The sequence below is a fragment of the Ascidia mentula genome, chromosome 1 (assembly GCF_947561715.1).
Source record: "Ascidia mentula chromosome 1, kaAscMent1.1, whole genome shotgun sequence".
In the NCBI taxonomy this organism is placed as follows: domain Eukaryota; kingdom Metazoa; phylum Chordata; class Ascidiacea; order Phlebobranchia; family Ascidiidae; genus Ascidia; species Ascidia mentula.
In genome coordinates this window covers 18,114,516-18,129,279 of record NC_138566.1, presented here as the reverse complement: position 1 = coordinate 18,129,279, position 14,764 = coordinate 18,114,516, and the positions used below count along the sequence as shown (strand labels likewise).

The following is a 14,764-nucleotide window of genomic DNA, read 5'->3' as shown; positions in this document are numbered from 1 at the left end:
AAAGAAATCTTGTCAACTGTTAAAAAGATTGTTTGTACGAATCCCGATGTGGTTCGTTTGTTGCTAATCGCCACCTAGACCATTTTTTGCCAATCGCCACCCAACGAATACAGTTTTTCTGTTGATAGTTTTATTTCACATTCCGAAAACAAAACACCGAAAAAATCTATGGAGCAAAACAGAAGTAATCATGCCTGATTGAATTTCTGCATAAATGGAATAAATAATTGTAACACATTTTTGGAGATTCGTTTTGTCTAAGTTTACGCACTGATAAGAATTTTGAAATGATTCGATCAAAATCCATAGTTCATGTATGTAAGAACGGTGACCGTGGTCAATCCATTTGTTTGTGTTCTATAGAGATCGGGGATTCATCCACTGATACATAGAGATCAGTGCCTTAAATTTTATCTGTGTGATAGGACTGGAGGAATATTTGAAATAACATACGGGTAATGGAGCTGGAAGACTATGTTAAATATCAGCCGCACAGTGGCGCTGGAGGGCCATTTTAAGTAGTGGATGGTACTGCAAAGAGAAGGAAAATGTTCATGTGTTTAATCTACTTGGATTCGCCATTATTGTGGCAAGAGGTGATTACACTAACGTTAAGATGTGCAGATGCGTCTTTCGCGATTAACAAAAGAAATCGAACAAATCATAATACGGAGGAAATACGTTTGATCAGATTTTAAAGCACAAAGTTTTAAACTTTTCTACATGTGTCAGGGATGCCACGACATAAAGCGTCCCCTCAACGAGTTTTTCGACACTTGCATGGCCAACAATTTCATCAATAACTTCACTTGGGCGAGTGTGGTGGATTTTGTGATTGAAGATCGATCGTGGTACGAAGAAGGAGATCTCCAATGTATAAGTTCCGGGTAAGCTCTGAGCAAGTATATACAACAGTGAAAACTGCAAAAAATGTTTTATTTAACAATGAAAAAGAATATGTGACTTCTGTTAAAGAATTGTCTCTTATAGTGTGACATTTGCAAACAACTTATCTTTAATTTTTTAAATATTCGTTGTAAATATGGCGAAATTGAATGTTTAGTGGTCATGGGTACATAAACAATAGCAGGAATAGTTATTGAGCATATAGCAATCATCGGGATTTTATTTCCATAAAGTAGTTTCTTTGCCGAGACTGGATGCTGGTTTAAATGCTTTGGAATCTTTACTTACCGAACCTGATCTAGATGTAGCTAAAGGGTGTGCATGTAGCTATCTTTTCAAAACGGAGGTGGAGATCTGCTCATCAAGTAAGTGATTAGAATACAGGAATTGTCAAATACGTCCAACAAACTGATGTTCTAAAATTGCATGTCAAGTAAATCAACTTTGTAGGCCTATGCGTTGGTAGTTAAGGCAAAATTTTCGTCATACATTATTCGGAACTCTATTAGTTTTTTAAATTGCAGGTCGTAGAACACGCTCGGACTTACAAAGCAACTGGGGTATATCTGCTTTGATTTACTCTGACATAGTTTATTTTCGCTTTTACGAAAGAACGATTTGCACAGTTGCAGCTCAAACTTTTTGAGGTTCATGTAGCTTCGTAAGCACTAACCGCTTAAAACTCGTTAAAACTGAATAGGTCCCTATTGCCCCCTATGTTGGAATATCTCTTTGACCAACGTATTACATGCAGCAAGCGCTCATGCGCATACACTTCGATCGTCACTTAGTTAAATGTTGCTTTCGTCATAACTTTACATTCTTTCTGATATTTAAGCGTGTTTAATAATAGCCCGTGTACCAAAGCGCTTTATTGTCTATCAAGAAATGCTTGCAGGCCTAATATCACAAACGCCAAAAACTGAACCAATACTAAACGATGAAAACCGTCCATATGTTAGCGAGGAGAAAAACGCAGCAGGCTTGGCGACTTGATTACGGAAAGTGATTTGACATTGAATGACAGAACGGCCACTGACCTTCTATCCGTTGTGCAATTCGTGCGAAAAGAAGGCTGTCTGGGGTAATGCGTATTTCCAAAGAAATAGACATATGTATTACGACTATTCGTTATATTTATCAGGGTTTACAAATTATTGAGCCTGATAACGTCATACTACGAACTTTTTACAATAATATGGAACGGACAGGATGGTGAACATAATCGGATTTTAAATGCGCATCAGGTAAAACTTGTAAAATGATGCCTCGTAGGCTACTTTACTATAAGATTAACTTGGCAAAGATTTTTGTCAAATCAATACCTGAATCACGTTGGCCAACTCAGTTTTATTTGATGATAAAGGCAACTTCGCCCTTGAAAGAGCTTGCATTGAAGGTTACTTTGCAATTGGAGACGGGCGAAACTGTGATCTTATTAGAAATTATTATTTGCTGCAGTTTTAGTTTTGGCAAACAACACCTCAAAGTAATGTCTGTCTTGGAATCAGTGCCAGGAAGCAACAATTTCATTGTACACCAGTGTTTTGATTCGTGGTTGTCCGGAGAAGCTCCAGGTGGCACAATGACAACAAGCCGCTGCGCCTCCTTGCAAATGATGTTTCTTCCAAAATAACATCGGCAGTTTAGTAGCTTAGCCAGAGTAACAAGATGTAAATTGCAAAACACATCATCTTCTTAGAACAAAAACAGTCATTCTTGTTGCTATTATTTTGCAATTGAACAAATCCACAAGACCGCAACAAAGTAAAATTAAAAAATCAGTTATCAGTGATCACAGAAAACATACGATCTTTATGTGCTGACTCAACAGACTTTGTTAATGACTAATGATTGTGTGGCATTGGTTCGTGTTTTTAGTTTATAATTTCGAAAGTCAATGTGATCGTTTAGCAGAATGTTCTGTTCTTTGGGAAGACAACGTTTAGTGCATATCATCGCTGAGTTGTTGATCCGTTTTGCCCTCTTGGCGGTGTTTTTGTAAGTAAAACTTACATGGTTATTCTATGACCTTATCCTGTTATCCATAATATATTTGATATTTGAACACCCTTTAAATCTTCTAGCGCCACAGAGAACATGCATCCCTTCCATCGGGTGATTCAACCTGAGGAATGGTGGCTTTATAAAAATCCTCATGCTGACCATCCTACAGTATCAACTTTCAGACTTTTTGTAAGTATCTAATCAGAACAATAATTACATTTTATGCTTAAAAACGCCCAATTGTGTGATGTATATTTTATGCATAAATGTTGTCATTGATTATAGTTAACTTCTGCAACTTGGTTTCAGATGGTTGCTATTTGTTCCCCAATAGTCACAGTGCTTTTGTTTAGTGGAATTTTCCGTGACATGCGAAATGATAGCATTCCAGGTATTTTATCCTCAACACTTGCTTTGGTGCTGAATGGTGTTGTAACCAATGCCATTAAGCTATCTGTTGGAAGGCCCAGACCTGACTTTTACTTCCGGTTAGTGCTTAAGTACTATTTTTTGATTATTTGGGATTTCTTGGACATGTTTGGTAAAACTTATAGTATGAAAGAAATGCAAAATTGTTTGTGAAGTTATTTTCTGTCTTTAAAGAAGAGGTTTTGCTTATGCATATCAAACCATGATCTTAACATCATAAGCACATAATTTAGCTACTCATAAAGCAGAAGGTGAATAAACTTTCCATCTAAATCTATCCCAACACTGCTGCCACTTTGACTAGCATCTCAGACTGTTTTAAGTTAGAAAGATTGATATGTTACCAAACATACTAAAATGCATGGTTATGATCAGTGGTACAATATGATTTTAATTTTGTGCGTGTTCTATGGCCAGGTGTTTTCCTGATGGGAAACCACCCCAAGGTCAGCCCTCCACATACCAACTTCAATGTACGGGAAATGAAGATGCCGTTATTGAGGGGAGAAAAAGTTTTCCCAGTGGCCATACTTCATGTAAGCCTTTCTTATAATGTCGGTCGGTACATGTATGTAGTCATACTAAATTATCAGCACTATTGGTTTTGTGTCTTTAGAATATCATGCAAAGGTACATTTAGCTATAATTAATTTTTTTTAGTCGCATTTGTCAGTCTTGGGTTTTGTGCATTCTACCTCGCTGGAAAACTACAATGTTTTAATTCAAACAAAAGAGGCAGCTCTTGGAGGCTGCTCACTTGTCTGTCACCATTATTGCTTGCTTTACTCGTTGGAATTAGCAGAACATGTGACTACATGCATCACTGGCAAGGTAAATTTAATGCAATTTTATTGGATTTTTTTTGCCTTTCATTCCGTATTTAAATGTTTATTATGGTTCACAAACTGTAGTTCAACACCCTTTGTAACTTTTTTTTGGCCCGCCTGTCAATTGTTTTGCCCATTCTGGTTGGGACCTTTCTGACACAACTTCATATTAGTGAAGGTTTCAGTCATTTTTATAATTTGAAATGGATCTTTGTTTACAGTTTTGTATTTCAAACATGTACACTTAAACCAACTTTTCAGACGTTGTCGTGGGATCTATCATCGGTCTCAGCATAGCGTACTTATGCTACCGGCAGTACTACCCACCCTTGAGTGACGAAAACTGCCACAAACCATACGAACCACCCAAGCCACAACTGCCCAAAGTCAGATCCTTGCACGACCTTCCAACTTCAGCATCGACTACCGTAAAAATTATGTAACGACCAAATTTTGGTGGTTTCAGTTTACGTTGATACATACTGGTTATTGGTAGGCGTGTAATTACGCCAGTTGTGTCGTTTCGTGCGTTTTTCAAAAATTGTGCTTGCCAACTCGCTACATCCCAAGTGCACTTGTCCTATTGGCAAGGCTTTGTAATCTTGCCAGACAAAGCTGCACTGCAGGTGATTTTCATTATTTTTGTTATTCCTGGGCATCAGCACCATACAATATATGTTTTGAAAGTTCCTATTTTATTGTCAACTGAACGTTGAAATGCAGGTGCTGCTATTTATTTAACATTTCCACCATAATACAAAAAAACATAATACGGTGAACAGAGGTACTAAATAGTGGACTCGTCACAAACAGATATTGTTACTTTTAAAGCCATCTTTATTGCATTGAACAGTGTTCCAACAGTCTCTCGTTTGTATTGGATCGGAAGTTTAGTAATTACAAGTCTAGATCATTGCTTACTATGGCGTTTGGTCAAAAGCGAATTACGACGTTTGTGTTGCCCACGTGGTCCCTTACTATCTTCTAGTTGTTGTTTATTGTTTGTGTGGCCATGGTTGGGAATCAGTTGTGCGACCAAATGTTATTTATCTGCAACCTTTTACAAGTTGGTCAGTTGTGTTTGGGAATTAATTTTTTTGTTTTTCGGGTTGTTTCCACCGCAATCGGAGCTGTAGTGTTTCTACGTGTGCAATCGAGTGAACGTGTTTCACTGAATAAACTCGTAACAACAAACAAGTGTTTGTAATTTACATCCATAAAATTTTTAACTCGCTTTCAAAAGTCAGTGAACATGCCTCATTGTTCGTTGTTGCGATTCAACCACTATCCAATATTTTATTTCAGTTTGCTTTAATATTGATAGAATTACAATTTGTTAAAACCTGAAACACGAAACCCCAAATACATGAATTGTGGATTGAAAGATTCCATAGTCATATTATATCATCACTGGAGCGTTTGTTCCACACACGATTTTGACTTACTGGAGCGTAGCGACCTGATTACCAAGAAGTGGTTGTCTCGGATCATCGTCAGTCACCCATTCTACGTCATTAAAACTATGTTCGAGCCGACGATTTTGTGGGGAAGTAAAACACAAAAGCAAAATACTAAACAGAATGCAAAGACTCTGGAAAACCAAGACGCCCATACTTCCCAAGGCGGTGAAGATAATTCGCCCGAATATACCGAGGCAAAATGCGATGAGCGTTTGCACTCCGGTTAACCAGGTGTTAACTATTGTCTCGTCCGTGGGGTACGTCTGCTGCGTGACGATTTCAAAGATCACAACCTCGGTAGCGCCATTGACCAAACCAAACACAGCGTTGCTGAAGAGCAAAGCGGGTATTTGCTTGTAGTACACTGATGTTGTTATACCGAGAGTCGCCATGAACATAAGCGACGACCCGGATATTGCGAGTACTTTGTATCGCTTGCATTTATCCACCACTTTTCCACCAGTTCCGAGTCCGATCGTGGCTCCGACACTATAGAGACTCATCACAAACCCGCTCATGATCGCTGGATCAATATTATCTTGAAACGAGGTGCTTTCAGCAATGATTTCAGACATCATGAGATTTTCCAGCAGCACGATTTGAAAGATAAATCCCAATGTTACGCAGGCAAAAACATAAGATCTGTTTGAAAAAAGCTGCTTTGTCTCCTGCAAGAATTCCTGAGACGGTGAATGGACTGAACTAACCGAGTTTTTGGCGTGTTGAGCGGCTGTTGGAGGGGAAGGCGGCCGGTCAGTAGCAAACCAGAAAAATAAGGCAGAAACGATGGCGGAAATCGCCAGGAACGACCCGTACATGGTCAGCAAAGTGTGTTGGGCTTCGTAGAGAAAGTCCGCACCGTTGTAGCTATTTTTCATTTGGTTGCTGGCATTAAATGTCCTGAATTTTCCGTGGATAAGCACCGCAGGTAAAATGTAACCTGTGCCGTCGCCGATTCCCACACCCATAACGTTGATAGCTATCGCCGTGCCCACCTGGCTCTCCGGGAACCATACAGCTGCAAATGTAGCCGGCACCGCAATGCCAACGGTTTCAGATAGGCCGCAAAAGACTTGTCCCAAAACGATAAGAGGGAAAAAGGAGCGATTGGACAAGGATACGGTTACTAGAAGCAATCCCAACGTCGAGCACGATGCCACAATGAGAATGAGTATCCTGAGACGAACCACTCCCTTGAAAACCATCCACGCCAGAGGAAAGGTAATAAATATGGCGCTGATGTTCCTAGCGTTGGTGATCCAGTCGACTTGTGCGTGAGTTGCCCGAAAAAACAACACGTAAAAATTGCTGATCTGTCCGTAGCTTGCAAACGAGATGCCGGCGAAGAATTGGAGCACAGAGAGGCCGATCAAAAACGCCCAGCGTCGCTTATACAAAATCCAGTATGCGTTGACAGGTGGGTTTGCGTACATGGTAAATCCGATATATAGGCAAGTCTGAAATAAGATACAGGACAATTTTATCACGTCAGACGCAACTGAAGTCGCACTTTTACAATAAACCTTCGGCAATGGACCGCCTGGAAGGAATGGTAACCGATCTTGTATGCATTTGTTTGTATATTAACCACCAAAGAGTTTTATTTACAAAATCAATATCAAGTTTAACACGAAGCATCAACTATTACATTTTACATTAGGTTTGTTCGTTGACATCTCATCCAATTAGGTAGGAAATAAAGTTTTACTATTTTATAAAAATGTTAAGGAAAATTGTTATTTCTTCATCACAAATAAGTTACGCAAAGTTTTTTCGTTCCCCTAAGCTTCTACTAGACTGTCTGGTGGTTTTACTTTGCGGGAATGTCCATCATGAAACAAACTAGAGTTTCAGAACGCTGATTTACCAGATATCGTCTTCACTCTCAATGTCTAAGGCGAAACGATATAAACTCGCACCAAATCTTCTTCATTTAAGTTTGTGATCAAGCGGTTTTTATACGCTTTGCCTAAAACTCATATGCGAAAAATAACGTCACCAATACCTGAAACAACGTTCCAAAATAATTATAAAAACTGACCAAAACCAAACGTTGCACCAACTTAGTTCCGAAGGCTTCTGACTATCAAGGTAAAATACCACACGCACAAACAAAAAACTACGCTACTCGGCCTCCGAAAAACAACTTATTTGCTGCAGTTGGTTTGGATTAGAGATCCTACAATGGGCGCGTGGACAAATATATAGGGCGCAACTTTTGCAAGTGGTGGCGAAAAGCAAACAAGAAGCTGAATTCGTATTCGATAATAATAATGACAAACATTGTCCTAACACACTTTGAAATAAGACACCACAAATACAGCGAATGGATTATCTTGCGCATTGACAACTTATAGACACGTATTTATACAAAACTACAAGTCGCAATGTAGGTCTGTTATGTTACTGTAAATAACTCTAATTGTCTCAGAGATATTTAACAGTGTCTTAATGACGCTAGCGCGGGATGAGTCTCTTGAGTTGTAATGATTTCTTCTACCTCGTCTTGCAAAGTAATCAGACCTTGGATATTTCTCTGGATAACGATTGTATTGAAAACTGTCATTGGCTTCATTAAAACGGTACATTACAACTCTTCACTACAATGTTGATAGAATCCAAGCGAATAGAATAGAGCACAGTGCAAAGAGCCCAATTAACATGCACACAGGACTATTTATACTTGGATTATCGGAAGCTCATTGATTGGTTTAGTCACGTGCCGTTACACATCACTTGGGTTAATAAAATTCGAGAACAAAGGTGTAGTTTGACATAAGCATAGGAGAACATTTTATGTGGTAAACAGGATGTTGAGTGAATCATTATACTCGAGAATATTCGATGGCTAAATCATTTGGGTCATTTTATGGGAAAGCTGCACTCAAAACATTACGCAATACAAGCACTGGTTTCTGTGACGTATGTTTACATTACGCAGACCATCTGGTACAATGTAGAATGTAAAAGTGTTTCCAAAGCAAACTCTTAAGTTATCTTGATTATAAATGTCACTGATAGGGTTGAAGGATTCGCAGTTGGTTTGTCGGAAGATTTTGAAGGAATTGCATCACCGCGAACCCAACATCAAACCTGTCCCTACACGGTATTACCATTAACTTCACTGTAATTTTTGTAAACATTTTTAGGATATATTAGAAAACCCTTAGGTTTTAAACCAGAACCAACAAAGCACAAAAAGCTGCTTTGTTAAAATTACTGTAAACCACACATGGACTTTGCTTTTCGATTACTTCAATTGAATACCATACAAATCCATACGGGCCCAGTACATCCGAAATGCGGCTCGTGTTTGTCACAACACTTGAATGATTGCAGTTCAAATTTTTGTTCTTTCCTGCCGTGAGAACCTTTTGGCATATACAACGTATTCTATTCGCACAGGGGCTTGACGATGGATAATATAGAGTACATACGACAGAATTGTTTCCAAACAAAACCATCTGTGCAGTAAGACAGCAGACTAAAATATTAGTAAAATATTTGTTTGGGGTTGCATCGAAAGCTCTGTAAAAGTCAGTAAAGCATAAGTTCCGAATAGCGCACATATGGGCATTGTGCTGGCACAAAAAAAGGAAAGCGTTTGGTGCTATTAACAATGCAACAACAAAATACTCGCGTTTGAGGATAAAAGGTTTGTCCTTTTTTTAGTTTTTATAACGAACAGAAACATTTGATATTCCGAAACCTCCGGAAAATAATCACAATTTTTCTGAGTTGCGGCAACAAATGACAGGATGTTTTTTTTGGTTTAAGCTAATGGTAAACCTGTGTATGAACATTTATTCAGCTTGGTTAGGTTGTTTTTCAGTATGGAAGGAAGTGTTAGCCCTGTTCTATATAAACGACGATGGGCATTTTTGTGCGGAATTTTTGTACTTCAATTTTTTGCCGGAATATCGTTTGCAAGTTACGGGCAAATAAGCGGTTTCTACACACAGTTTTTTAACACAACGCACAGTGCGGTGGATTGGATTACCAACGCTAGAAACATATGCGGAATATTCGTAACACTTCCTCTCTGCTGGATGGTGTTTATGGATATACTCGGACTCCGAGGCCTGGTTTTGTTAACGGGAGTCACATCGACGGTGGGACTTTTGTTCGTCACACTCTCTTTTCTGAATGGTTCCTTGATGGGTTTGATTATAATTGGACAAACATTCTGTGGTTTGGCTGAATTGATTGGCGTCGCCATTCCAGCAACTTTCGCTGCTCTGTGGTTTCCAGAAAACCAGGTTGGAACCGCAATTGCAGCCACTGTGTTAGCAATAGATTTGGGAGACGGGACTGGGTATTTGTTGCCATCATTTCTTTTGTATTCAACGAATCAAACTTGGAATCAAACGAAAAACCTGAGCACGGAAGTGATGAAGACCGGACAGCATTCATTGCAGAACATGTATTTATGTTTTCTGGTCGTATCAGGTTTAACCACAATATTTTTTGCAATCTTTTTTTCAAGCACGCCGACCACTCCACCCACTTTCGCGCAAGCTCTCAAAGAAAATGAAAAACACACATCGTCAAAAGATTTCTGGAAAGATACCAAACTCCTATTTACAAATTATTCGTACATGTTCGTGTCGTTGGTGTTTGGTTTAACGTTCCAGTTGGTTTTGCTGGAAAATACCATGATGTCCGAAATTGTAAAAGGCATGCAACTTGACGGTGTCAAACCGGTCAAGCTAAGCGGTTACATAATGAGTTTGTTCAGTTTCGGTGCTTTTATTGGCGTTCCCATTTTCGGAAAAGTGGTCGACGTGTACAAGGAATACAAACTCCTTGCTGTGTGCAACATGGTGGCACTCCTTTTTTCCACGGTTGGCATCGCTGTTTGCGTTGTCCACAACAAAGTAATTGGAATTTTCGTGAGCAACGCAATGTTCGGTTTCTTCACTGGAGCTGTAGTTGTGGTTTTCTTGGAGATGGTCACACAACTTACATACCCCATCGACGAAACACTTTCCAACATCTGGATGACGGGGATACAGACTACGGTAGGTATGGTAGAGACTTATGTCGGGAGAATTCTATTCGAAGCGTTTGGCAATCTGGGCGTGCTTTCCTTTCAGTGCTTTTGTGTGGTGATCGGACTTTTACTAATTTCTTTGGTTTCATCGCGAAATCACAGACTGGAAGCTGGATTTAGAAAAGAAGGTAGTTGTGGCAGTGTTCACACTCCGTTGCTTAACGACAATGCTAACGAGTAATATGTAAATTAGTGTATTAAATGTTATGCTTTAAATTTTTCTTTTTCCGTGTTGCAATCGTGTCGTTTTTCATGAAAATTTAAAAATACGCGCATCGCTAAAGCTTTAACTATCTGCAATTTACAAGTTTTCTATCAGCTGATAGTATCAAATATTACTTCAGAATCACTATTTGGCTGGATTGTTATACATCCCCAATTCACCCAGCACTGAAATGTTCCGCTATGTCACACAAAAAAACTCACTTTATTCATATTCATTAAATTGTCAACCTAAAGTTTTGCCCTTGACGGACGTCAGCTGTGTAATGAAAACTGTGTTATAACAAGACACAAATTGTTTCACACTTGATACATCTTGGTTCATATTGATAATTATTTGTTTTTTTGTGGGTGGCCAGCAGAGGGGCATATGCAAACGGTTGTTATGTTATCGGCTAAAGTGCTGTAATTATGTTGAAAACGTGATTATAAACTTTTACGAAAGGTTACGATTTCGAGTAGACTTTTGTTGTCGGAGCCTGTGATTTCAGAAAAAAATTTATTCATCGCAAACAGCATTGATAAAAAAACATCACGCGTGGCTGCGCTTCTGTCATGTGTCAAGTGGGGAAAATCCTCTAGCTATTGCTGTGCATGGAAATTCCGTACGTTTCTGGATTATCTCAAAATGACGCGATACATACTATGACATGGGTACCAACAAAAACCATAACGGTTATCGAGTCCATGTGAAGGTGATTTCCTTCCTGAGAATAATTGTCTGCTGTAGGATCGCACTGGAAGATGATGGGTTGCAACGGGTCGCATAGGACGTTACATAGCCACCCGGCAGTGCTGGTAAAGCAAAACCTATCCAAACCCCTATTCGGTTTGGTCTATCAAAACGCAGACGACACCCGGCCGTGCTGGCCAATGTCATCCCGAGGACTGTCCATGGTGCAAATCGCAGGTGGTCGGGATCAGTTGCAGATTGCGTAGGTTGCATCACCGTAGATCTTGTTAACGATCAATCGAACATATTGATGTAGCACAGGGGAGAGCACCACTACTGTGTTTGCAGTCTGGTACTTGGTCATTCTGTTCTATTTGATTCTATACAACGAGATTTGATGTAACTGTAGCTGTTTGGTTTCACAAAGCTTAATGGAATATGCATATATTTCAATCAAGAGGGACGGCTGAGAATATTATAATACGGAGATAATAGGAAAGCAGGGACTTTTGACCCCGGGCAATATTTCCCCAATAAATAGCCCCACGTTAAAGAGAGGTTCACGGACGAACTCCACAACCAACACCAGAGTTAAGCGCCACCATTTGAACACATCGTTGTACTTTCGACATTATTTCTGATCACAGCAGGACATCAGCCTGTAACGTTGTCAAAACAAAGCGATTGCGTCAGACCTTACATGTAGGTAACGAATGTTGATGTTTTGACCAGTTGTGCTTGGTCATTACGTTTGCAACGGAATTTTTTGCTCTGGTCTGGGCTGCCTGTGCTTGCGATCTGGTATTTGGTCATTGTGATTCTATCGGTTGCCGAGTAAACTGCTTATGAGAAAAGGATTGAAGTTAACGTTGCCTGCCTTGTGTCACAACATTGGCACTTGTTAAGAACAAAATTATACATATTAATTAGAAGATTTATTAGTTCGAAACAAGAAGAAGGGAGATTGCCAAATTCAGCCCCAAGGCTCAGGCCTTTTAAGGGTCAAGGACCATAACTCTAAAGTGAGGTTCACCTAGGAATTATGTGCCTAAACTAAACGCTATCTATTGCAGCATACGTTGCTTGGCCACTGGACACAGCATACGCGTTTTGATAGATTTATTTCACGGTGTTGTTTATCTGGTAAAACAAGGTAAAAACTGGAAAAGGGTTTGGGAAGCTCTGAGTTGCTGCGTCATTTCTTTATTTGCTGGGTAAACGATCACCGTTGATTAACTATATAAATATAGCAGTCATTTGAAATTGTGACTTATCCTGACAAATGACCAAACACTCAAGACAGTCGTCATGCAAATGCATAAGCTATACGCCACTAACGAGGAAAGACATTTACTCATTTACTTGAATGGTTTTTGTTGTTATTTTCGTAGCCAAAAAAACACATACATTATACAAGTATGGATATCTATAGCAATGCAAAACTTTATCTTGAAACGCAGTGGCAAAAACTTGTGGATTATTGTGATGGAGACGACAGAATGATGGCGTGCGTTGGTAAGGGTAATTTACTCCACAAATAATGTTGTTTAACACAGTTTTACATGCATTGCAGGAATTACTTTGGCCACTATGATGCCTTATTTTGTGGTCAACTTTTTCTACATGATCCTTGACGTAACAGCCAGGCCTGCGTGCTTGATGAAATATAAAATACAGAAGGGCAAAAATTCACCGGTACACTGGCCTATAGTGAACCAATACTAAACACTCGATTATCGGTATCGTGGTTTTAGATCGCCTTGACGAGTTATCTGCGATACTTCTTATACGGAATAATAAACGAGCTTACCACCTGCCTAAACTTCTATGTCTTCTATCCACTGCTGGAAGCTAGAGGAGTGTCGGCACTCAATCCACTACCTGACATTTGGGTCGTCGTTATTCAGCTATACGTGATGTATTACGTCGACGAGGCGTGTTTCTATTACGGCCACAGGTTGGAGGAACATACGCAAAAACTTCAAAACCATTTTCTATCTATTATCTAATTTCTAATCTATTTACAACAAACTAGTTTGGGACAAATACTTTGTTTCAAAAATGGATGGACTATATTGCAGGATATGAAAATCAGTGGCGTGTTAACTGCATTTTTATACACAGGTTCCTCCACTGGCCACCGATATACAAGCGCTTCCACAAACAACACCACCTGTGGACCGCACCAATCAGTTTGAGCTCAAGTTATTCCCACCCAGTTGATAATGTGGTAAGCACTTCAACAGTGGATATTTGCTTTGTTGTAATTTTGTTTACTGCCTATTTTGGCACAATAACAGCAATAATAAAATAGGTTATTTTGTAGATCGAGGGTTTTTTGCCGCTTTTTGTGGCCACGCTTGTTGGCGGTTGTCACGTAAGTGTCATGTGGTACTATCTAGTTAGAGGACAGATAAGCACATTGGTCCACCACTCTGGTTACCACTTACCTTTTCTACATTCTCCACAATTCCACGACTTCCATCACTGTCGGTAAGTGATGAGTAGATCGTATGTTGTTTCTAGTGTAATTCTTTGGGTTTTAAGTTGCTTCATGTAAACCCAATCGACAACCTTCGTCATTTGTTTAAAGCGTAATAATACTGTATTCCTCATCATTAATCCCCTACCTACTTGATATGAATATGTTGGATAATTTTCACTAATTAAAAGATTCGCTGAAGCTGCCAGACATAATGTTAACTCAACTCATAAAAGTATGTCAGTGATCATGTATTTCATCTGTTTTTCCGCGCTTTATGATTTGGCCAATTGTGTGTACCTACGCACAATAACTTGACGACGGTCGGTTTAAGAAAGCCTGGAAGGTGGAACATAGTAATTAATTTTTGGCCAGATGAGCTTTTTTAAAATGACTTATTTTTTTATCGTATATTAACTCATAACGGTTGCTGTAGCATTTATTCGCCAAGACAACACTTCAGTTTTTCAACTACGCACTTGTGGTAGACAGACCTCCTTGTTTTCCAGTTTTAACGAATGTTACGGAACGGGTGGAATCCTAGATCGCTTCCACGGCACAGACACGGAGTTCAGAAAATCAGTTCACAGCAAGCGTGACGTCACCTTTTATGAGCTCAAACCTGTTGAAGAGATTTTTCCCGAAGAGGAAAAGCACGATTAAACCAGGCCTAATGATTTATTGAAAAATCAACTTTCCCATTAG

General features: G+C 39.4%; 4 protein-coding genes across 4 annotated transcripts; 3 read left to right on the top strand and 1 right to left on the bottom strand.

Moving 5' to 3' along the window:
* The first annotated feature begins 2,763 nt into the window (after nt 1–2,763).
* LOC145899268 (phospholipid phosphatase 5-like) lies at nt 2,764–5,310 on the top strand. Its single transcript, XM_082988004.1, has 6 exons — nt 2,764–2,907; nt 2,994–3,102; nt 3,223–3,401; nt 3,760–3,878; nt 4,003–4,173; nt 4,431–5,310. Exons 1-6 carry the CDS (start codon nt 2,825–2,827, stop codon nt 4,610–4,612), a joined length of 843 nt encoding a protein of 280 aa, XP_082844130.1. The 5' UTR covers nt 2,764–2,824; the 3' UTR covers nt 4,613–5,310.
* Nucleotides 5,311–5,610: 300 nt separating this feature from the next.
* LOC145888759 (putative MFS-type transporter C09D4.1) lies at nt 5,611–7,062 on the bottom strand. The gene has a single exon (XM_082979596.1). The coding sequence runs from the start codon at nt 7,060–7,062 to the stop codon at nt 5,611–5,613; it is 1,452 nt and encodes a 483-aa protein (XP_082835722.1).
* A 2,400-nt stretch (nt 7,063–9,462) lies between these two features.
* LOC145888750 (putative MFS-type transporter C09D4.1) lies at nt 9,463–10,863 on the top strand. The gene has a single exon (XM_082979583.1). The coding sequence runs from the start codon at nt 9,463–9,465 to the stop codon at nt 10,861–10,863; it is 1,401 nt and encodes a 466-aa protein (XP_082835709.1).
* Nucleotides 10,864–12,995: 2,132 nt separating this feature from the next.
* LOC145888743 (fatty acid hydroxylase domain-containing protein 2-like) lies at nt 12,996–14,722 on the top strand. Its single transcript, XM_082979572.1, has 6 exons — nt 12,996–13,092; nt 13,151–13,272; nt 13,332–13,534; nt 13,702–13,807; nt 13,904–14,070; nt 14,548–14,722. Exons 1-6 carry the CDS (start codon nt 12,996–12,998, stop codon nt 14,720–14,722), a joined length of 870 nt encoding a protein of 289 aa, XP_082835698.1.
* Nucleotides 14,723–14,764: the final 42 nt, after the last annotated feature.